Source organism: Mytilus californianus, unplaced genomic scaffold (genome assembly GCF_021869535.1).
Source record: "Mytilus californianus isolate M0D057914Y unplaced genomic scaffold, xbMytCali1.0.p SCAF_9, whole genome shotgun sequence".
Classification (NCBI taxonomy): Eukaryota; Metazoa; Mollusca; class Bivalvia; order Mytilida; family Mytilidae; genus Mytilus; species Mytilus californianus.
This window is the reverse complement of record NW_026262745.1, coordinates 43,921,831-43,947,997: the sequence shown is the minus strand read 5'-3', so window position 1 is coordinate 43,947,997 and position 26,167 is coordinate 43,921,831. Positions and strand designations below refer to the sequence as shown.

Here is a 26,167-nt window from a genome sequence, read left to right as displayed (position 1 = left end):
TCAACACAAATAGATAGAGAAGAACAACACGGGGAAACCGGTGATTATGTTTCTCTTTGAGATATCCTTAAGGCAGTAAAAGAACAAGGTATCATTTATTCCAATTTACGCCAAGAATTGTCTGATTTAAGAAATGATTTTCACAGTTCTGCTTTGTCCGTTTCATCCCAAGTTAACAACCTGTTACAAGACTGAAAGTAGAAATGGAAATACGGAAGCAACATAATCCAATTTTCTTTAAATTCTAAAATTTTGGCCTATTTTCAATTCTAAAACTGTCATTGAAACTGTTTACAAGGCAAAAAAGCATAACAAAAGTGGCGAAAGATACCAAAGGGACATTCAAACTCATAAGTCAAAAATAAACTGACAACGCTATGGTTAAAAAAGAAAAAAGAACAACAGACAACAACGAACAACAACAGTACATAAAACTAAAGACTGAGCAGCACAAACCCCACAAAAAACTAAAGACTGAGCAGCACGAACCCCACAAAAAACTGGTGGTGATCTGAGGTGCTCCGGAAGGGTAAGCAGATCCTGCCCCACATGTAGCACCCGTCGTGTTGCTCATGGTAGTACTAACCCGATAATAAGTCGTATTCTTCGGGTCACATTCGGGGAAAGGGGGACGGGACTGTAGTTACGATAATTGGAACATATCCGCTATCATCTGTGAAACTGATATTCCATAACGGTCAACCAACTCGTGATGACTTCAACTCCACCATTTGGAACTCTATGTTTAATAGCTTCCTTGTGAGCAGCAACCCTCTATCAAGGAAATCATGATAGGAAATGGAAAGTTCACAATTGGGAAGCTGAAATCATCCCTTTTGTCGTAAAGTTTTGTTTTCAACTGACCCTCACTGTCAGTTTCTAAATGTAAGTCAAGATATGAATAAATAAAGGCAACAGTAGTATAACGCTGTTCAATAGTCATAATTCGATTAAGCAAAAACAAATCCGGGTAAAAAACTAAAACCGAGGGAAACACATCAACTATAAGAGGAAAACAACGGAACAATAGAAACACTGAACTACAACAAAAGCAAACGCCAACATACATAGAAACGGACTGTTAATAACAACAGCAATATTCCTGACTTGGTACAGGACATTTTAAGAAAAAAATGGTTGGCTGAACCTGGTTTTATGGCAGACTTAACTGTATCTGTTGTATTCTTTATCTCAAGTTCGAAAGGAATGATGCGTTCAACATAGTCACCAACTTTTGAGTTATTTGTTTAGAGAACCTCATCTATATAGCGGAAAGTAAAGTTAAAGGATACTGATTACTTCTTTTCTTTCTTCCTAAGAAGTTCCTGTATGAAGTCAGCCTCATATGAACAAAGGAACAAGTTGGTAAGAAGAGGAACACAGTTGGTTCCCATGGGGATGCCGATTTTTTGTTGAAAAACACGTCCTCCAAACTTAACAAATATTTTGTCAATCAAGAAGCATCCTGATAATGTCAGTTTCAGAGAATTTTTTGCTTGAATCAGAGTGATTTTTTTACAAAGTACGATTTATCCTCCCTAAGACAAGATACTTGTATCTACGTTGGACCAACCCTTTCAATTTGTCTTTAAGTTTGAAATGGGGAATACTTGTGTAAAGTGTAGAAAAGTCAAATGTTTTAATACTTTTGAGAATTAGATTGTATGTACTCTAAAAGATCTTTGGAATTTTTTACTATCCACATATGATTCACGCCACCTCTAGAATATGTAGTTTCACAATAACTTTAAAGCCTGGCTTTGATTGCTGATAAAATTGATGTTAATAATTTAGAAAGAGGTTTAGTGGAGCACTTGGAAGACCCAGCAATATAATGTTGTTTTTAAGGACACTTATGTAGTTAGGGTATCCAATATAGCGATGGAAGATCCAGTTCTTCATATTTGGTTGAAATTCCAAAGGAATATAGAACAGACCTGTTATATTATCCAGTATTTCCTCCTTGGTAAGTGTCGTGGGGGGATATGTTGAGTTTCCAAGTGAATTGTCAATACCTAATTCATTTATCAAGCAGTTTATGTAATGTGATTTACACAGAAAAACGATGTTGTTTGGGGCTTTATCTGCGGAGACAACAACATATTTGTCATGGAGGTAGGACAGGTGTTTTGCAACATTAGGATCTTTAAAGATTGATGTAGCATAGGTATTCATAGACCCATTCAGATTTGTATCAACGACCTCACAGCCTTAATCCATTCGAACAGATTGATGTAGCATAGGTATTCATAGACCCATGCAGATTTGTATCAACGACCTCACAGCCTTAATCCATTCGAAAAAGAGTATTTACGTCTTCTTTCACGAGTTTAACCCATTGCCTGGCAAATCCTTGACTGAATCCATCAGTTTTTTGAAGTTGTGTTTCCAATTGATGGATTTAGGCTCACGATATTTCGGGCCTTTGGATAACACATTTTGCCGAGAAGAGTAATTGACGATGTTAAGGTCATCAGTAATAACGTGGCCAGCTGAATTATATATGCATGGGGAACTAGCACAGGTGCAATCTGGAAGTTTAGACTTGAAGTCGTCAATATTGAGATCCTGCAACACGTGTTTGTAATTAAAATTTTTAGTTGCAATTGGTTTGGTTTAGGTATAAGAAATGATAGGTATAGACTGATCTTTAAAATATGGAGGTATTTTCGAGTGAACTGATTTATGATGAAGGATATTGCCTAAGTTGATGGCATCGAGACCTTTGTTGGCAAAGGAAAGTTTTAAGATGGATATTTTCTGCTTTTCATCTATTCCAATGCGAACTGGTTTGAAAAGTCTTTGACTTGCAATATATAAAGGCAACAGTAGCATACCGCTGTTCGAAATTCATAAATCGATTGAGAAAAAAAAAAATCCGGGTTACAAACTAAAACTGAGGGAAACACATCAAATATAAAAGGAGAACTACGACACAACAGAAACACAACATTAAAATGTAACACACACAGAAACGAACTATAATATAACAATGGCCATTTTCCTGACTTGGTACAGGACATTTTAAGAAAAAAATGGTGGGTTGAACCTGGTTTTGTGGCTAGCCAAACCTCCCGCTTTTATAGCAATGTTAAATATAAAATTAAAATTACAACATTACATGACAGGACTACAATACAAATAAATGGGAGAACATATAGGACAGAGAAACATAGAATAATAGCTAACAAAAGGTAAAAGTTTAAAATTTAATACGCAAGACGCGCGTTTCGTCAACACAAGACTAACCAGTGACGCTCAGATAAAAAAAGTACGAAAGCCAAAACAAGTACAAAGTTGAAGAGCATTGAGGACCAAAAGTTCCAAAAAGTTGTGCCAAATACGGCTAAGGTTATATGTCTGGGATAAGAAAATCCTTAGTATTTAGAATAATTCATACTTTTGCAAACAATAAATTTATAAAAAAAACGACTATATAATAGATATACTTGATACACCGAAGTGGTGACTAACTACAGAATAAAAACGAATACATAAGACAACATAAACCAGCACATAAAAACTCACAGCCGAGTTAGCCAAAGAGATCAACACACAATGTGACGTCACATTTGAATTTCTAAAAATTTCCCCAAAGTAGGATAGAATAAGGCTAGAATTCACGATTTGGTTTGTAATACTCATATAACATTTATTAATAACAATGAACATTACAATACTAATAAATATAAAATTGTGGTAGTAATTAGATAATTAATTGTATCATCTAGCTATGTCGGTGTTTCTTCTAAATCAAACTGTAAACCAAATATATCGTAATAATTTAGTTGACCTAAACTAAAATCTAATAAATGAACTGGATGATTAATTATCTTTACCATAACACACGAATACAACAGAAACGAATAAGATTTACAACTACAAACGATAAGACATTTGACAAAATCCGATGACAATAACATATATAACATCAAAACTAAATACATGAATTTTGGATAGAAAAGTACCGTGACACGTCTTATAGCAATGCGAATTCACACTCAGCAAAACAGTCACAATCGGGAATAAGTCACGTTCGGTAATTAAAAGATCAGACGACGTAATGTCAAACCACAATCTAACACATGGTAAAAATGTCCTTAGTTAGTTTGTACAAAGACACATCGTATTGATCAACCAATTCGTGATGGTGTCCGTAAAATTTACGGAGTGTCATTTTTAATCTGTCCTCCTCATAACTTTGTTGGAGCAGTTTCTGCGTTAGGAGCACACTCCTGTATATGAAGTCCGTATAGTGTGAATATGCACGAGCATAACGTATCAACTGAGATATGTAAACACCATACGAAGGGGCAGAGGATATATTACTGCTGAGAAATGGGAAATTGATAATTGGGAAGTTGAAACCGTCCCGTTTATCATAGATTTTCGTGTGAAGTCGTCCATCTGTGTCAATATTGAGGAAAAGATCAAGGTATGAAGCAGTCCTTCTAGTATCAGTAGTATCTTTAATTTCAAGTTAACTGGGATATATGAGATGTAAGTATTGGCTGAAATATGGGTTATTCAATGATAGGACATCATCAATATATCGGAAAGTAAAATTAAAGAATTTCGCAAGGTGCTTTTTCTTTTTGTCTTTTAGAAGGTTCTGAATGAATTCTGCTTCATACGAGTACAAAAACAAATCGGCCAGTAGGGGTGCACAATTAGTACTCATTCTGTCATGTCTGTTGAAATATAAATCCTCCAAACTCAACAAATATATTGTCGATCAAAAAGTACAGCATTTTGATAATATCATCTTCAGTATATTTTCTGGTAGATTCAGTGTGGTTCTCCACAAAATATGAATTATTGTAACCCAAAACAAGAAATTTGTATCTATGATTCCCATTTTTATAGAAAAAGCTCTGTTTAATGAGATGGTGAAGTCGATCTTTCAACTGAGCATGGGGAATAGTAGTGTAAAGCGTAGAAAAATCAAAAGTCTTTATGTTGCTGCAAAATTGCAAAGATTGTGATCGAAGATTAAGCAGTAGATCTTTCGAATTTTTGAGAATCCACATCTGGTTAACACCACTGGTAGAATATATCTCATCACAATATTTTTGAAGCCCATCTTTAACTGTAGAAAGAATAGTAGTCAGTACTTTAGAAAGATGTTTAGTCGAATATTTTGATGACCAAGCTATGTATCGTTCTTTATATGGAGTTTTGTGAAGTTTTGGTATCCAGTATAATGATGGTGAATTTTCTTCGTTTTCTTTGATGTTGATACCAAAAGAAAAAAAGGACAGATTTGTGATTTTGTAAACTTTCGTCCTTGGTTAATGATGTTAAAGAATATGTAGGATTACCAGTAGTTGTATTTATTCCAAGCTCTGTTGTGAGACATTGCATATAATGGTTTTTACATATGAAGACAATATTATTGGAGGCTTTATCTGCTGGAACAACGACATATTTGTCATTCAAAGAGAATAAAGCATCCACAACATCCGGATTCTTGAAAGGGTTAGTAACTTTTGTGCTCATAGTACATCGTAGTTTTTGAATGCGCTTCTGAATGCATGATCGAATAGCTTTGATCCATTCAGACAAAGTGTCCAGTTCTGGTTCGTCTGGTTTGCGCTTTTGAATGCGCTTCTGAATGCATGATCGAATAGCTTTTATCCATTCAGACAAAGTTTGAATGCGCTTCTGAATGCATGATCGAATAGCTTTGATCCATTCAGACAAAGTTTGAATGCGCTTCTGAATGCATGATCGAATAGCTTTGATCCATTCAGACAAAGTGAATGCGATCTGAGATTCGAGCTGTAAGTTTGTATTGGTTTGAATGGGGGTTTATAACAGTGCTTTCCAAACATAGGTTGTACAGAGAATGAAGTTTTGAAAGGGGTAATGGTTAAAGCTTCATGCGAATGTTATGATGGTAGCAGGTCATTAAAAGAGACATCATGGAGTGTAGGTGATGTATAATGACAATGACCATGACTGCGTCTACGTCGCGGAATAGATTTAAAAATATTCATCACATTCACCGAGCTACAGGGGGGATTAGATAGAATACCTATACAATCAATTATGTCATTGTAACAAGCTGATTAAAATTGCAGATAGTTGTGAAACTGGTTGGGAACCGTTCAAGAATATAAGGCCAACCCCGTGGCCAGTGATTCCAGAGACGACAATCAAATCAACAAGCCTGAAAACTCAGCACTTCGTTATCGCAAGGATGAATCAAACAAAAGAGAGGCAAAGATAACAGCAACTTATACTTCAGGTCCTTTTCATTCCATGCCTAAACTTTTAACTAATTGAAAAATACATCTCTTTTGGGACCCTCTAAACTAGCTTAACGGTGTACCAATTTACTCAGCCATGCCCCGCACAAGCAGCGGGAATACAAATAAATTTCAACAAGGAGCCCCTTATGGGTGTTGTTTAATGCAACATTTGAGAAATAGATGTTCCTTCAATCCAAAAGCAGCAGACACCAAGTCTAAACTAGAATTATTTTTTCAAATATAAGTATTTTTTTAGGTTTCGAAGAACAAATATCCGATTTCAATTTAACTCGTTATTATTTTTAGTGCTAACAATATCAAGCCAATATAATTGTAAAAGACTGATTCAACAAACCCTATGCATTTTGGAAATCTATAGGTTGTTATGACTTTTTAAAATACTATTCATTTAACATACCGCAGTCACTTAGATTACCTAATAATCGATGCGTTACACAGAATTCGTTGTTGAAGCGACCGATAATTTTTCATTCAGAGGTCTTATTTGAGAATTTGTTTGATGAACCTTTGATAGTGAATCCACTTACTGCATCTATTCAAAGAAGAGGTAAAAAGTAAAAAAAAAGCTTATCTAGATCTTTGTTATTTTACTATCATTTATGGAAATTTAAAACTAGAGTTTAATTTAAAGACTTTCGTACTGATATGCATTTTATTACAAGCATTATGTTTCTGTTTCAAGTTTGGCTTCATTCAGCATATCATCCTATTTACATGACCATGATGACATTGTATGAGCCACACACTTAATATATTGGTTTTTTCTTGGAAATCTTGAGATATAACAAGATATTTTAAATTTCTCATTTGCCTTTTAGTTTGCGTTCTGCGTGCGATTTATTCACTAAAATTATTCGACCATTAATTAAAAAGTGGAGGAGGGAAGGAAATCAAATTTTGATGTATCTCGACGATGGTCTACGTACACATTTTAATGAACAAATTTGTCTTGATACTTTTTAACAAGTAAAGCAAGAGCTAATTGACAGCGGTTTTGTACCCAAGGTAGAAAACCCATGTGCTAGTCTGTTAGACATTTGACGTTTTTTACGTTACACAGAAAAGCATTGTTGAGTGTACCGTCTGATAGACTTTCAAAGTTATTTCAAACTATTCAAGATATTGAAACATGTTTTATACATTCCGATTTGCCTTTTAATATGTTTGCTCTTAGATTGGATTTCAGTGTCTTGGTTGTGGTGGTGAGGGTGAAAATTATACATTTATAAACGACATTTATGCAAATGTATTTTAGTTATTTTTGTTTCTTGTTTGTATCAGCATTTTGCAAAGCAGTAAGCTTTATTCTAATATTTGTTTTTATTACATATTTTGTTTTTTTCAGGTTTTCAACCGTGAAATAGCTGATTCCAGATTTGCGTACCCAATCTGTAGCAGGCAACACAGTTTAAAAGTATTATTTTGGTTTTCGACGTTGGAAGTCAAGGGCTTAAAGTTGACAAATTCTAGAGTACGCCATTTTATCATCAAGCCTTTGTTGTGTGTTCAGCTTTGCAATACTTCGAGTCCGATAAATGAAGTATTTTACAGCATCAAATGGGCTCATTCTGTTGTTTGTGCTAAATCGCCATATTCTCTGCAGCGCGATGCCTGGGGATGATATACTATATAGCTTGATCTGTATATCTATCCGACTTTTTGAAATTAATGAAATTAAATACGTTAACACAGAACAAATAATTTCCAAGGCCATCGTTCATATATTTTTAGTATTTGAGCTGCGTCGGATAGAAATCGACCTTGTGCAAATTAATATCAATACATCTGTCAACTTATGTCGGCTTGAGAAATCTCTATGCAAAGTCTGTAAATGTTTGAAAATTGAGTTGATATAAGAACTATACAAAAAAAATATATAAATGCATCTTATATTTCGTATTTGAATGTTCCAAATCAATCAAAGTCTTATTCATGTACATGTATACTAGCACTTGGATAAGGTAGATCTGTATCTGACGCAGCTCATTTGATATGACACTATACGAAACATATTGCTTATTAATAACAATAATATCACAGAGTTAATAAAATCTATTTTAAATAAAACCACGAATTATAAATATAGTTATATGCATTATTCTAATAAATGGCAAATTTTACATTTATATTTCAAAAAATTTGATGAAATAAATGTGTACACTAAAATGAATACGTAGGTCAATCTTAGGCGACTGTAGTATCTGAATCCAGGTTCCATGTTTCATTGGAGAAAATGTATTGAAACTGTAGGTCAATGAGGCAACAACCTAGCAACATAGTTTAATACAATATCATTTTAATTGAATATTCTATGTGTTTCCCAATTAAAATAATGGATCTCATCGACTTCCTTCTTTTGGAAATTGAAACAATATTCACATGAAATACACATTTGCTATTTGGAAACCAATAAAACTTTAAAAAAGAGTGAAAAATACTTCGTAAGTAAACACTACAAAAGAAACAAACATTTTTCGGTACAGATTCGAGTATGACAATGAATGATTTCCACTATAGCTAGTTTTGATCATACAAAATATTATTATGCAATAAAACTAAACTAACAAAATTGATTATCTATCATTTTATGAGGGCACCTCATGTTAAATTCAGTTTTCAAAACTGTCATAAAACATTTAATTAAACTTCAAAACAGTGTATGTACGATAAGAGCAAAACGTTGGCTTTGCATCAACAGACCCTTTGCAGATGTTGCAATAGTTATTTAACGTGTAAAGAGTGTGGCACACTCCCTATTCTTCGAATCGCAATTGATGTCGCTTCCGACTGGACATCAACTCAGAATTCTAAATCCAAAAACGAACGGACCACATATTTAGCTGTTTGACAAGAACGGTTCAGGTGGCAATGATAATTTATTAATAAATTTGCAAGTATGCCTTCTGATATTTGACATGTTTGATGCGACCTTGATTGTCGTTTTATCGATGCAATTGAAATAAAACAAGAAGCGAGTCCTTCAAATTGGGCAAGTATGTTATCAAGTACGCTTTCCCAGAAATGAAAGTACATGTATATATAGTTTTTTTTTAATAAAAGATTTAAACGATTCGCATGTTAACGCCATAAAAGAACCACGCTGAAAGATCTCAAATGACTCAACCCAGCAGGTAAATGAAGGTCATATTCAAATAGTTATATCGTTCGCTATGCCCGTGTCTGTTGTGACGTTTTGGATTTCAATGAACGTAATCTATGTATTACTGGTAAATTTTAAGTCATGGATTTCCTTCCCACAAATACTTAAAGCGTTAACTAAATTCTTCCATAGATATAAAGACTTGGTTTGGAAGTTTGGTTGTGCCTGTAGAAAACTTATTTTTAACTGGATAGTATATCATAATTTTTACGGAGATGTTGTTTTCCGAGCCCGGAAATTTAGATACGATCCGGATAAACTTATCGATCATTTAAGAGGCTGTGCCAATAATGATAGAGCTTCAGGTGGAAAGTGAAAAAAATAAAAAATCATAAAACATTGGTTAAAATGAACATATTAGGCTTATAAGACTATATGACAAGCAATAACGATCAATTGAAAGAAAAAAAAGCTTTTTTGGCAGTCAAATAATGGTTACCATAGAAACAAGTCAATTTGAGACACTATTTTTGTAAAAAAACAGGATATTCCGACATGAAATATAATATCAGAAAAAAGAATAGTGGTCACTGCAAGTAAATATTTTAATTATATAACCTTAAAATGATAAGCTAAAAAAAATTGTATTTATGGTTGCTATGGTAACAGGAAAATCAAATGGTTCAAGTTTATAAATTTTACACAAAATTAAGCAATTTTTGGGTCAAAATTTTAAAAAATCCAGATGTATGAAATATGAAATATGGAACTGACAAAAATAAGTGACTATCATATAATTCAACGAAAAAAAAAAGGGTAGACATTTGTATTTATATCGGTGGCAGCTACCCAACATTATGGTGTTTCGGAATCAATTTTGTACAAAAACTACAAATATTGTCACCTTATAGGGGTCAATATCATAAAAAAAAATACATATATGATTTAATTTGTACTGACAAACAAATGTCACACAAAAGTGTATTCAATTGAGTAGGAAAATATGCATAAAATCACCATGGCAACCATCTGTTTTGCATAGCAACCCACTGAGGCTGAAAATATACAATGTTGATTTTTAACAAAATGCACAAAATAGGCACTTGAAGCCTGCTGGGAAAAAACACAATAGCAGTCCAATTGTGCATTAAGATATGCGAAACTCTCCTTAGCAACACTAATTCATGACATAAATGCCTAGTAACCAACTGATACTTGAAAATACCCACTCTCAATTCATGGATAACAAGCACAATTTAAAAATATAAATACCTGATAAAACACTAAAATAACATAAGAAGATCAATTATGCATCATGTGCATAATGATATTTTATTAAGAAATATATTAAGCAACTCTACTTATTGCATAGCAACCAACATATGTGGTGTTAAAGAGGGGCGAACGATACCAGAGGGACATTCAAACTCATAAATCAAAAATAAACTGACAACGCCATGGCTTACAAAGAAAAAGACAAATATGCAATAGTTTACAAAACACAATACTGAAAAATAAAGATTAAGCAACACCAACCCCACCAAAAACTTGGGGGTGATAATAGGTGCGCCAGAAGGGTAAACAGATCCTGCTCCACATGTGGCATCCGTAATTGAATTATATTGTTTCATGATAATTCAAAAAAGAATCAACTTTGTTCGATGATTTCATTTATTCAATATTTCTTTGAAACAGCAATAAACGAATCATTGCATAGGCTCTTGTGGGAAGTTGTGACTGAACCAAAGTCCAAGTTTAAAACACTACTATTTGATTTTTCAATACTAAAGGAGAGGGTGGCCATAAATATCTTCGGCCCTCTGCATTCGAAAATAAAAAGTTATAATAAAAATAAGATTTAAAAATAAGTCAACATGACCACAATTTACCCCATAAGGAGCTATGGACTTTCAAAGTAAATTTTACAAAATTTTTTGGTAAATTTTTGTTATCTTTTACATAAATCTTCTCCTCTGCAACTACTGGGACAAACACAAATAGCGAACTTGTCCTAAATCATCCTTGGGGTATTTAGTTTTAAAAATGTATCCGATGACCCCACCCATCAACCAAGATGACCACCATGCCAAAAAAAATAACATAGAGGTGAAATTCATTTGTTTGCTTATATCTCTGAAACTAAAGCATTAAGAGCAAATCTGACTGGTGAAAATGTTCATTAGGTCAAGTTCTATCTGTCCTGAAATTGTAAGCATTAAACAACCCGTTGTCGAGTTGCTGCCCCTGAATAGGTAATATTATTATTGATAAAGATAAACTGTAAACAGCAAAATATTTAGCAAAGTAGTATCTACAAATAAGTCAACATGATCAAAATTGCCATTGACCCATAAAGAGTTATTGGCCTTTAAAGTAAATTCTTCAAAATTTTTCGTAAATGTTGTAATTTTTTACAAAAATCTCCTCTAAAACAACTGGGCCAAATAAAACCAAACTTGGTCTAAATCATTCAATGTCTAATAGCCTGTTGATTTATCAATAAAGTTATCATAATTTTGATAGACTTGAATAATTTTACTTTTTGTTTTTTTGCAATTTCAGGGTTCGAATAATGTCTTGTATCGTACCTCCCTCTTTGCAGATAAGATTGTCAACAAAAACACTCACCTGACTTTATTGTAGGGTTGTCATATCAAATAGAAATTAAAGTGAATATTAAAGGTTTGATCTTTTTATCGTTTTAAACTTTTGTGGTTAAATCGTTACAGAGCCCCTTAGGTGACATGTAAATATAAATATTTTTGTTTGCTGTAGATTTAATCAGGTGCGCACCAGTTTGAAAATTCGTGTGCATGACTTTTAAACTGGTGCGCTCGACTTTTAAAAGCATGTGCACGATTTCGAACGTCATGCGCACAACTTTAAACTTGTGCGCATAAGTTTCAAAAACTTGTGTGCATAACTTTCAAAAATAGTTTGCAATACTTTCAAACTTGTGCACTCCTCCGTATTGAATCAGTCAAACTTTGTTTGAAAGTCGTGCCCACTAGTTTTTATAGGACTGCAAACATATTTTATGCGTCATATATTGGTATGATGTCGTCGTCGGCGGCGTCAGCGTCGTCCAAAGACACATTTGGTTTCCGGACAATAACTTTAATTTAAGTGAATGAATCTCTATGAAATTTTACTAGAAGGTTCAATACCAAAAAAGGAAACTTGGGATTGATTTTGGGGTTTTGGTTGGTTCTAACAGTTAAGGAATCAGGGACCAAAAAGGGCCAAAAACAAGTGTTTTGCAGTTTCTGGACAATAACTTGTATTTAAGTGTGTGGATCTCTCTGTAATTGTAGCACAAGGTACCATATCACAAAGGAAAGGCCGGGATTGAGTTTTGGGGTAATGGCCCAAAATGTTTAGGAATTAGGGGCAAAACAAGTAGCTCAAACAAGCATTTTTCTAGTTTCAAGACAATAACACAATAACTTGTGTTTAATTGTATGAATCTGTTTGAAATGTACTGCAATGTTCCATGTCACAAAGGAAAGGCTTGGATTGAGTTTGAGGGTAATTTCCATAAATATTTAGAAATAAGGGGCCAAAAACAAGCATTTTTTCGAGTTTCCAGAAATTAACTTGTGTTTAAGTGTATAAAACTCTCTGAAATTGAACTGCAAGCTTAAGGTACCATACTATAAAGGTAAAGTTTGTGGGTAAATACTCCAAGTAGGGTTCAAAAAATTTATTTTTTGGGGGGAGGGGGTTCATAATTTTTTGGTTTTTTTTCCTTAAAATTTTCCATTTTTCCATTTTTCCATTGATTATTTCTGATTTATATATAAGATAAAAAGTACTGATATGGTAGGAGAAACACACCAAAACAGGATGTGTAAATTATTATATTAAGTATTGTGCAATAGCACAGTATTGAGCAATAGCACAATATTGAGCAATAGCACAATAGCAAGAAATCTTCAATTACACAGTATTGCGCAATAGCAAGAAATCTTCAATTACACAGTATTGCGCAATAGTAAGAAATGAATAGCAAGAATTATCCAATTGCACAAAATTGCGCAATAGCAAGAAATCTTCAATTCTACAGTATTGTGCAATAGCAAGAAATATCCAAATGCACAGTATTGCGCAATATCTCAACATTGCACAATAGCAAGAAATCTTCAATTGCACAGAATTGCCCAATAGTAGAAAATCTTCAATTGCACAGTATTTTCCAATAGCAGCAAATCTTCAACGCCACAGTATTGCGCAATAAGCAAAAAACATCAGATTGCAAAGTATTGCGCAATAGCAAGAAATCTTTAATTGAGAATTAATAAAAATATTTTGACCCATTTTCTTTCACCACATTTATTTTGTGTCAGGCTATATTATGTCAAAAATTTGATCACAATCCAAATTCATACAGTATCAAGCTTCAATATTGTGTCCAAAAATGCACCAACTGTTCAGGGTTTGACCTCAGCTGTCGTATCAGGCTGTGCTCGGCGAAGCATTTTATTAAAAGTTGTGCACGAGTTAAAAAGTTGTGCGCACGATTTTTCAAACTGGTCCGCATCACATTTAATCTCCAGCAAATGAAAATATCTATTATATTTACATGGCACTCAAGGGACTCCATAAATGTTTGACAATCTCTTCATATTTGTAATTTATTTGGTGATCAATCTCTGCATCACCTTGTCCTGCAAAATTGATCAATGTTCTTTCAAGTTGGCGTTGATGAAAAGGAATACAACTGCAATGAAAAGTTTCTATTCTTCGCAAATATATTTTAATCAGAGTTTTTTTTTAAAGCTAATTCATCAGATATTAGGGAGATCACATGTATAGAAAATAATGTATGATATTGGCACAAATTGGACCTAACAATATTTGTATTCAAAACCGTCCCTGATGTGAAAAATAAAAAAAATATTTTATATACTAATACAATAGATAAAACATTAATGCAGTTTAAGTTTAATGTATAATCCTTCCATGGATATATATATCAGTTATAAAATGAGAGTAGATTCAGTAAAATGACGGATTTTTTTGTGTCAGATGAACTCAAATAAGGAGTTGTGGTATAATTGCCAATAAGACAAATTACAAAAAATACCAAAAATGATGTAAATCTTATTTACTATTGGTCTTCTTACAACCTTCACCATTGAGCAAACCCCATACTCTATAGCAATATCTAAACAATGTAAAAGCCAACAGCATGAACAAATGTTTAAAACAAATAAATGAAAAAACCCATGCCTGATTTAGGCTTAAACTATAAACTAAGAAATTATTATGGCAGTCAGCAACCAATAAAAATAGAATTAAGAACGGAAATGGGGTAAATGTCAAAGAGACAACAACCCGACCAAATGACTACCACTAAATCACAGGCTCCCGACTTGAGACAGGCACTTAACGAATGTATGAGGCGAGGGGGTAATTTGTTTACAAGTGTTCAACCCTACTAGTCTTGAACAATAGTGTAAAATTTCGCAACAAAACTGGTTCAAAAAACTTCCAGAAAATGCCATGTAAATTAGCTGATTGAGTCAACAGATTTTGAATTAAAGATGCTTGACCATAGTTGAAATAAAGCAAATAATTAACATTTAGGTTATTTTAATAGGATGTTGTGGGTGCTTTGCTTATAAAAAGGAAGTTATATCAATAATTAGAGTGAATTCTAACTCTGTAAAGTTATCAGCTGTGAAACATAAAAAAATCTCATTTGTTTATGTGGAAAGGTTGGAATGAATGAACTGAATATTTAAAAAAAAATTCAAAATCATTTATAAAATTTAGGACTTAATATCAAATTAGAGGGGCATAACCAGGGTTGATGAAATAAAAGAGGGTTCAAAATTGTGAATTTTAAATGCTCATAATGGTAAAAATTTTAGACATTTTTAACTAATTTTTGAAGAAAAAAAAATTATCCCCCCCCCCCCTTTTTCAAACCCTGAACCCGCCTTTTTTAGTCCCAAATACTAAATAATTGGCATATTCCATCTATACACAATTATATCATGAAACTTAACAGTATAATAATATTAGCAGATAAGCAGTAGGATGACACCAGGTCATTGTAGTCTACAGACCAATTCTGGTAGACTTCAGAAAAACATAGAAAAAGGAAAAAAAAAGGCATTTTTGAAACCGTCAGCAAAAAAAAATTTCTTTAAAGTCTACCCAATTTTATTTTTTTTATTAACAATAAAGATATTCAATATTATGAAAACAATATACATCATATCACTGTTAGTCCAGATTTTTGTATACATATGATACAAATTGGATCTTATTCCTTAATGTTTCCAATTCTTTGCATTTTCCCGTTGCCATAGCAACGTATTACAAAAACATTATCACTGATAACAATGTTTTATATGATTGGCAATGGTTACCTTACTTTGTACTTGTAACAACAAACACATTTCTAGTCACACTTTTGCTCCAGGTGACCTGCAAATGTGTTGAATTTTGTCTAATTTTTGGTACGCTCTTTGGACTCGTAACTAAGGAAACATTTACCTTAGATACTAGATGTAAGGACGTGGTTGACAATATTTTTTTTGTCTTAAACATATTTTTATGATATAACAAATCAATTAAGAGCATTTTAAACTGAATCTAAATTTTTGCACATTCAAGGTTTGTACAGTACGAAGATCCATGCTTATTGGCACAGCCTCTTAAAAAAACTTATTCTAAAATGTTACTTAATCAACACTATAACTAGATCTTTTAATATTATTTTATTGGTATTAATATTGATTTTGTTATCAGTAAATTAAAATCAAACTAAATATTTTTTTTATATACATATGCACATTCATGGCTCTATAATCTGTCGATGGTCATGTTTTTCTCTGACTGTTAATGACGTCTTCACACTAAATCCATTGGATGTTGGATGTGTACTGATTGATATTTTAGTTTTAGATGCATGCATTTTTTATTAGTTGTTATTGGCTTTGAACTAGCTGTCAGTAACTGTGAGTACTCTCAGACCTGTACTTAGTGTCTTTTTGTTGTGGGGATTTATAAGTACCCTGCCACGTCCACTTTGTGTTTTTGTTAGATGTATTTCTGCTATGTATCGATCTGATGAGTTAAGCCCTTTTCAACTGATTTTTAAAGTTTTTTGTTATGTTGTACTTTTACACCACTGCTCCATGGCAATGTAAGGGGGAGGGTTGGCGCACCTTCAAAAAAAGTTAAACTCTGCTAGGATGAAATTTGAACAAAAAAGGCAGGACAGGAGTTTTGAGTAAAAAAAAAGGCAGGATTAGCAACTTTGCAAAAAAAAAGGCAGGATGACAATTTATGTAAAAAAAAAGGTCAGGAAAAACTAAAAAAAAAGACAGGACCGAATAGAGTGAAAATAAAAAGGCAGGACAGAGATTACAACTTAAAAAAAAGGCAGGACACAATTTTTCATCCTAGCCCTCCCCCATAAAAATCAAATGGTAGCTCCCTTAATTACACTAGTGCTTTAGATCCATACATTGATGAAGTGATTAGTACTCATTTTGAACACACGATAACACAATAGCGCTTATTAACGAATAAGATTTAAATAATTTTTCTTTGCAAATCTATAAAATCATATGCTTTTAAATTGTCACTAATTGTAATATTTATATTTATTAGATTGTCGAAGTTTTTCTGTGTATTTGCTTTTCGGTCGACTTGGATATAAAATCATATCTTCTATGTCAATATCAAAGGATGCTTTTATAATTGAAACTTTACGTAAGAACAAATCTGCTCTTTAAATTTCGTTTATATCAAGTTCAATGTCCTGGTCATTGATAACGTATATTGAGTTATAAAAACATCCTCCTCATTATCATCAATATCATTTACTAGATTGACTCAGATGAATTAAACTGGTTCCTTGAAAATCATTTTTATTTTAACCCATTTATTTATGTAAACAATAAACCGGTCTATTATAAACAAAACAACGATATCAAGTTCGACGCTTTCACACTATTTACATCCAATATTCTCTAGTGAAAAACAGTTACCCACAATAAATACTCGGCGGAATTAAAGTACGCTTACATTAGCCCTATTTTCCTTTATAATTTAAAAAAAGATTACGCCAAACAAAAATTCCTCACAATTTAGTATCCGGAGAAAGCGTTAAACGAATGATCATGCATCAAAAAACATATTAGAACATTTTTAGGGCAATGAACCATAAATATTTAAGAGTTATGAATCTCATTGCAAATTACCATACATTTCATTAAGTATCAAACATTTCGGAAGTACAGCAACATCGACATTTTTCTTTTCAACTTTGTTATCAGTAGATACTGAAATTATATTTGTGCACATATCATTTTGTTCATATGTTATACAATTATAGCCTTTAAGATTAGGTTAATATATTGATGTATCGGCCACATGAAGTATATTGGTGATGTTAGAAACTTACACTGTCCTCCTCAGTTTAGATGTGAATGAGACTCAAAATATTTTCCAAATCCCACAGAATAATTGCAGTTATGAGACACTGATTCTTAATTACAAATATATGACATTTTTGAAATTGATTCACGTTTGACGATGAGTATAAGAGGAACGGATAATTTTGGATTATATCTTTAAATCACAGGACAATCGTTGGAAGCTGCTGAAACTTTGGGAAATTCGGATACGTACTAAGTATTGAAAACACCATGAAAGTCTTAAAAACTCATGAAAGATTTACTTGTATTACTAATATAGACATACTATTCAACTTAAAATAATTTAGTCCTACTTTATATCGTCTGTATGATTGGAATAAAAGTCAGCTCGCACTCCTCACCACAGGGACTATTAAGCCAAAAAAAATTAAAATACAATGAAAATGAGCGAGTTCACTGTCATATTTCCAAACCTAGTCGTTTAGATTATATAAGGTTTTTTCGGTCAGTATCAGAAGTTTGTTACCATCACTTTTCAGTCTACTCCTACGCAACTGAAACACAGATACCAAAATTGCATCCATCAACTATTGTGGTCCTGTAAAAGATTGATCCTGTGTTGTTGTCGGGCGCAGTGTTATTTTAACTTCTGGTTTACTGCTAGTTCCCATGGAACAAAATACCTGAAAATCGCCATCATCAATCATTATTTCATCGCTCGTATCGTCAAACGTAGAAAATTTATATTTCAGTTGTTTCTTACACTTTTGATTATTTCTTATAATGTTGAACCAGGAATCGTTATGAGTTTCATTACCAACCGTCGTTAGGCAAATACCCACACTGTTGCTTCTAAAATATGGCGATTTCCAGACGATGACAAGGCGCCTTTCGTAGTTTTGTATTAGCCAAGAGACAATTCCACTTGATCCAGTCATTGTATAACCGTGCTTATGTGCTATCTAAAATTTAAAAATATGAATAAGATATCCAAACTAAAAGTTTTGTGGATTTATCGATACTCATCATTTAAAAAAACAAAGAAACTGGACGAAGATTTAAAAATTACGCATTCAAGATTATTAAAATATATATTCTACATGTTCTAAGAAACAAAAACAACATGTTTAAAACTAAGTTCTATGTTTCAAATCGCTTATGTAAGGAGAAGAATTTAATGACAATGTTGATTATAGTTTTTGTGCAAACAAGACGGTCAAAATACTGCTGATGTCAAATTCTGTCACCATAGGAGCTGATAATTTATTCTCTAGGCCATATAATTTTTGTAACATAACAAAATTCAAGTCAAATATATCTAGAGATCTTCGTATTTAAAATTGGAAAGGAATTAACGCTATCGCAATTGCTACATCGATGAGATTTTGAGGGTAGCTGTTTCATCAATTCTTTCCTCGTTATGCCTCGTAGTAATGTATGATATAGAACAATAATGCAAAAAACATCTAACAAGTTGAAACAGATTTCTTTTAGTATGAGATTATTGGCAGGATCTGAAATTTAGATATTAATGAAAATCGATGTTTTAAAGGGAAAGTTTCACCTTAATTTATGATTAAAATATCAAAAAAAGTAATTGTTTCTAATCAAATTCCACGCTAAATTTTATGGATTGGTGTAGATTATTTTATATATCGCTTTAGTTTTCCTTGAAGAATAACTCGGCTTTAAATAAAATCAATGATGCTATATGGTAAAGCATGTCGTTAAGATATCCTATAACCAGAGTTGCATATATTGGGACAAGTTTTGTGCCTATCGCTGTACCCTTTGATTTGTAGATGACATGTACATTGATCATCAACAATAAAAAAAGTTATAACCAAATCCAATATAATGAATAGCAATTGCAAAATTGCGGCACGCAAAATCTCAAATTTTCTTGAAATTTTATTTATTTGTTGATAGCTATTGATAAACATAACAGAAATATGGAGACAATTATTTTGTGTCCCCGTTGCCATGGTATCGGGGTCCCTTGGATTTGGCCCAAAAGTGCATATTTTAACGTAGAAAAACATTTTAAGGAGTTCTCATACACTCATTACAAATTTGATGAGAATTGTAACAATAAAATCTTTAATTACTTACATAGAAGACGAACAGCTGTTTCAAAAAGAAAGAAAAAGTGTCGATCCATATAAATATCGGTGTTTTTTTCACTGCAATCGAGCAGGCATTTAAATAATTTTGTATGATTACACATTTTTTGCATCGCACCCATTTATGGTGTGGTTATTTATATAAAATGTCACTGTTGCTATGTAATAATTTACAGTAAAATGTCTGACATCTAGTTTGCTAGGAAGAATGCATTTTTTAACCTTGTTGTGAAAGAAAGAAAGTGAATGAATATGACGTGAAACATATTGAGCATTCATTGAACTTCAATTTGACAAAGGTCAAAGTTCATTTATGATACATGGCAATCATGTACTCTACGGTTCCTAGGGAAAAAATCGAAATTTAACTACTTAATATATAGTTTTTTCTTTTGATTAGAATTTCCAATAATTTATAGATCCTATATGTATATACTGGACAGAGGAAATTATCTGACTTGATTATACACATATATAACACAGCACGAGTAAATGCTATAGATATAAGAAGATGTGATATGAGTGCCTATGAGACAACTCTCTATCAAAGTCAAAATTTGTAAAAGTAAACCATTATAGGTCAAAGTACGGCCTTCAACATGGAGCCTTGGATCACACCGAACAGAAAGCTATAAAGGGCCCCCAAAATGACTAGTGTTAAACCATTTAAACAGGAAAACAAACGGTCTAATTTATATAAAAAAACGAGAAACGAGAAACACTTATGACTAATATGATTAATTCAATTTAAGGTTTTTCTTTTAAAAAAAAAGTTTTTTTAAGAAAGGTTCCTTGAATCTGCAAAATGAGACGAAGTAGACAGGAATTTTAAAAAGTACAACCATTACATTTCCGGGGATGGATAAGTGGATTAGGAGGGGGCTTTTGTTGATGGAATTTTCGTTTTTCGTTGTTGCAAGCCAGTTTATCACCAACCCAAGCAAACACGATCAGCAGGACAGAATCGTTTTAAACGTCAGATGACAGAAACCATCAATCGTCCCCTTGTAGAAGTTATTGCCGTGAGTCGTGATATTTTCCCTTTTTCTGTTTTTGGCAGAAACTAAAGTAGACTTTAGGAGTTAAATTGATCATACTGTGCCAATTATGGACACTGTTTGAAATCAGACGGCGCTACAACACGGACAAAAAGTCAGATTACTACCTCCAATGATCTGGAATGTCCTATTATTGTCTAAACGCAGTCGTATGCGTTCGTTACGATCTTCGGATCAGGAATAGTCGGAGAGGTAGACCAAACACTCCTGACAGTGAATATTTTCACTGCCGTCCTAAATAAGACCGATACCATTCTCGATTAAAACTTGTTAAAAGTCTGATCACGATTCTGTGATTTGTGAATGGAAATTTGAAAAAATGTTTATCTAATCAGGGCAACAATCAGATATTTTTTATAGAAACCGTCGCGATTATCCCGTTCTCAATCTGATTTTGTTCCGATTTGTATCTTTCGCATCGTAAAAAATAAATTTTTGACCCGATTTATATCTTTCGCCTGGTAAAAAACAACCGCATCTATCTATACACCGTCACGAATGCGACCCAACAGAGACCAGACAGTAAACCTACGCATGATGTTGTAACGATTTTGATCCAATACAGCAGGATCTGTCTCGACATTGTCACGATTGTAATCTGATTTGATAAATTCAGCTCAGTGTCCCGAATGTTGTGGGACGCATATAACTGTTGGGAGTGCTTGTTCAACCTCCTCTGACCATTGCCGATCCATAGGATTATGTTACGAACGTATACGACTGCGTATGGACAATGATAGGACATTCCAGAAAATTTTCGTGTCATAGCGCTGTCTGATTCTCAACGGGAGCCGTTATTGGCTATGCATGACCGCCGCATTAGGTGCGTTCCATCACATTCAGGTTAAAGAGGGAATTTGGCTTGTCCAATGACAATCTTGACATATTCTGCTATATTGTATCAAAATTACAAGTGTGTTATCTGGAACGAGCATGCTCTGGAGAAAATTTTTAATGCCGTTTTTTTTCGGATTCCGTCAGCGTCGGTTCAGTATCTGGTCATTGTTTTATTTCTGTTTCGGGACACATTCGGGGGAATCCTGATACTTTCGTAACAGAGTTGGTCGTGTTTTACCATGCGAAATTAACAAATTGGATCAGAATTAGATTGAGAATGAGATAATCGGGACGAATTCGTCTGAAAAAGGCTGCATCGCAATGCTTCCTCAACCATATATAATTGTTGTCGTGATTATATATTAGATAAATATTTGTACTAATTTAATAATTTCAGCCACCTACCACATGATCTTGAACAGACTTTTGACAAATTCTAATCTGGAATGGTCCTATCAAGAACTGCTGTAATAATCGTGAATGTGTGACTGAGGCTGAAGGTTTTTTAAGTGGTTTTCTGAACCAAAACAAAAAGAAACATGCATGTCCTGACTTATTTTAACATTATTTGTGAAATAACTATAACAATATAAGAAATGCAAGGCACAAATACAGATAAACGGAACAGTAAATGATAAATATTTACCATTGCTTCTTTGTGTCCAGGTCTTACTGAAACAGCGGGAGTTGATATGTATCCTGAATATGTCTTTGTTTTTGGTTTGGTCAGACGATTATTTGTCAAGTTTGTAATTTCAATACCAACAACAATGCTGTAATGTTTATTTGTCATTAATGTAGACAAGTTTATTCCATGCAAAGAATGACCACAATCTGTTGCGTCGTCCATGGACTTTGTCATTTCTGATTTCAACGTGACTGGGCTCATACTTTTGAGTTCAGTAGAGTTGTTTCCTGTATGAGAGTGGAGTAAATATTGCTTGTTAATTTGAAAGAAATCGTATAATGCAAAATGTTTTAGAAAAACCGCAAAAACTGTGAGATGATCCATGCAACAATATTTATGCAGCACTTCAATTGTGTAACCGGTGAATCGAGAATAACATATTATCCTTGTTGTCATTTCAACAAATTAATGAATTTTTGTTAGCAATGGTGAGAAAACCATATCTTTATCAATGCAATATAAAGGAAACATGAATCATTTAAATATAATTAAGATATATATGTTGTGTACAAGTTATCATTTTGTACAAATTATAATTTGTACAAACAAATTGTACAAATTATAATTGTATACAACCCAATACTGTTGTTTTATATAAATAACAGTATATGTCTTTAAAAAGAGACATTTTACACAAGTTTGTGAACGTAATCATCTATTTGTCGACGATGGCCGACTCCATACTGAACAAAAAGAACGTTGAAAAAAACTACTTAATTGTTTTTAAAGCTGACTAATAACGGTTAAATGAGGAAGAACTAACACTTGATGTGGACGAGGTCCATGGTTCTGATGAACCACCTCGTAACAAGCAGAAAACCCACACAATAAGTACAGAAACAAGATGTTGTGAGTATAGATATAAATGAATTTCAAGCAGGAAGATAGAAATTGTTTGTTAAAGAACACATGATGAATGAAGAAAACTATCATATGATAAATACATTTAATATGCTGTTCAGCATTGTTACATATAGTTTATATACAATATTCTCACATTTGTAAAATGTCAATTAGAAATGTTAAATTCAATATAACGGAGGAGAAAATTGTTAATTAAGAGGTTGAAAAAATATAAAAAATGAATGCATTCCAGACGTTGAATCGTTAATGAATCGACCAAAACAGACAATATGACTGAATACAAAGTGGTACCAAATTTGAAATAACTTAATACACACATTGCATATCAACATTTCAAAATGGATTCTTTTGAAAGCGATTTGAATTTGAATAAAGAAAAGTCATACATGTCAAGTGTAGTTATTAGACATGTTTATTATTATGTGAATATTGCTGAAGAATAGGAAATAATTGAGATTTGTATGGAAAGGAAAATGTCCTCAATATTCTTGGTATAGATATGGCACCAAGGCATTTTACCAAAATTACGAAAGTTGTGTAAAATGGTTTATTTTAATGTTGGGTACTGAACCTGAATGCAAAAATATTGTGACAGAAAATGTTAATTTGATGTCAAGACTTAGATTCATAGTACATGACGATGAGTCAGTATTTACTCACAGCACATTAAGTTTTTATGATTAAACATTGACTCTGAAACAAAAAATAAAAACGAAACACTATTGCTAAGGAAAGCAAACAATTAAAAAACATAAAATAAATGAAAATTAGATAAGTAGCTAGAGTACTTGGGATACTCATGTCTAATTTCCCTGTTGTCGAATTTGATAAGCTCTATTTCAGAAAATAGAGAAAGAGAAACATAAGACATTAAATCTAGCTATTGGAGTTTGTAACTTCAGATATGAAAGAAGACCTTGAATGTATGGTGGTCCAAAAATATTTAAACTAAAAAAAAAGAAATTTAATAGAGCTAGCTCACAGGTAACAATCCAGACTGATGCATAAAAGGAGTAAGGCCCTAAAATAGTCACTATTTCACCCTCCAATTTCAAATTAAGATTTATTAACCAATATTACAATGAATCATAGCTAGTGAAATTACTAGATAGAAAGTATGTCTTTTTGTTGAAATTTTACGTACTTGCGTTCAATTTATGACATCACAAAGAGCACTCATTTTGATTTTCCAAGAAAATTCAATGAACATGGGTTATTTTCCATTAATTATTTACACAAAAAACACGAAGCGTCTGCGTCGACTAATAAGATATTTTCATAACATGTTTAAATTTGTCTGACTTAAATATTTAGTTTGTCGACGCCTGCGCCCTATATGTCCTAGCCCTAATTTGGTTGAAATCCGTACGATGTTGTCAAATCTTGCATAAATCTCTATTTGTAGCCTATTTGGGAAGTAGAATCAACGCTTTAAAATAAATCTTTGACAAAAATGATCTATTTAATTTTCTCACAAGTCTCTACATCAACTTAAACCATTTTTTATTTTGAAACATTGAATTAATAATCGGGTCCAAATATGGCCCTTACCGAACTTATTTAGGGTGGGGAGCAGTTTTGAAAGAACAAAGAATTGGTAGCAGATGGAGCAGATATGAACATGCTAATTATATTAATTGTTTAGGATTATTAGCTGTTTATTATGCTCTGAAATCATTTAAGAAAATTTGCATACTGTTGAAAATGTTAAACAACTTACAGACAATACAAATGCTGTAAGCTATATAACCAGTATGGGTGGTATAAAGTCTTTTGAGTGCAATAAAATTGTTAGTAAAATTTGAATGTGGTGCATTGAACACTAAATATGGTTAATAGCTACCCACATACCAGGAAAATTTAACAAAAAGCTATCAAACTATCAGTTAAGAAGTTTTAAAGATCAGATAGAATGGCAACTGAAGATATATATTTTTTAAAAGTATGTTTACTATAGAATAGACGAGACATACATTTATTTGTTTCACATCTTTATACTCAATTTAATTACCAATTTATGTTCATGGAAAGCTGATCCAGAATCAAATTTGTTTATGCTTTTACTCTTGTTTGGAGTAAATATTCATACAGTTACATATTCCACCCTTTCAGCAGAATAGGACGCTGTGTAAAGAAAACTATATATTTATAACAGACAAGGCAGACGTTTTATTGGTGGGACCACTTTAGCCAACCTAACATTGGTTTGTTCAAGTAATGAAATTGTTAATAAACAATCCTTATGTGAAAAAGGAGAACAAAAAGCCATTGACATTACTGTACAAGGACAACTGAACATACAATGGTGTAAATGTTTGTGATGTTTCTATTGTTTTGAGATATTTGAGACACTCATCACTAGGTTCTGATGTATCAATAAAAAAATAACTTTAAAGCTGGTCATACTAATTGCATTGAAGAATGCTTCCAGAGCACAAAGTGTTCATTTATTGAAACTCGGCAATCTTCAAAAACAGAAAGATTGTTTTCGTTTTACGATATTTGATTTACTGAATCAAAGCAGACAAGATATACGAATTCAGAAATGTTTTTTTTTTAAATTTTCCTCCAGACAGGAAATTATGTGTGTATTTAGCGATAAAGGAATATTAAAGACATACTGCTGATATAAGATAAGGAAAGGATTCAGTAATATAGATACAATGAATAAGCGTTGTATCTATAACTTAAACTATTGTGTTAATGTCTTTTCAAAATTAAAGCCTTTTGAATAACCATGGTTTCATGTTCAACGATGCATTACTAAATATAAGATCACAACTAATTGGTTAGAAAAATACAAATATAACACAACACGTCTGC

The 26,167-nt window shown here is 32.7% G+C and overlaps 2 protein-coding genes across 4 annotated transcripts in view; one reads left to right on the top strand and one right to left on the bottom strand.

The window, feature by feature from the left end:
• The window catches only part of LOC127714274 (tereporin-Ca1-like), a 470,404-nt gene that overhangs the window by 284,235 nt on the left and 160,002 nt on the right, over window positions 1-26,167 (top strand). The gene's annotated exons all lie outside the window — the stretch shown is intronic.
• LOC127714279 (tereporin-Ca1-like) overlaps window positions 18,048-26,167 on the bottom strand; it is a 398,353-nt gene continuing 390,233 nt past the window's right edge. For 2 of the 3 annotated variants that reach the window (XM_052220343.1, XM_052220342.1), the window contains exon 4: window positions 18,048-18,736. In XM_052220343.1, coding sequence (XP_052076303.1) covers window positions 18,362-18,736 — 375 coding nt within the window. In that variant the 3' untranslated portion in view covers window positions 18,048-18,361. Of the gene's footprint in view, window positions 18,737-22,438; window positions 22,708-26,167 lie in introns of all 3 variants that reach the window. The other variant, XM_052220341.1, reaches the window with a different exon arrangement.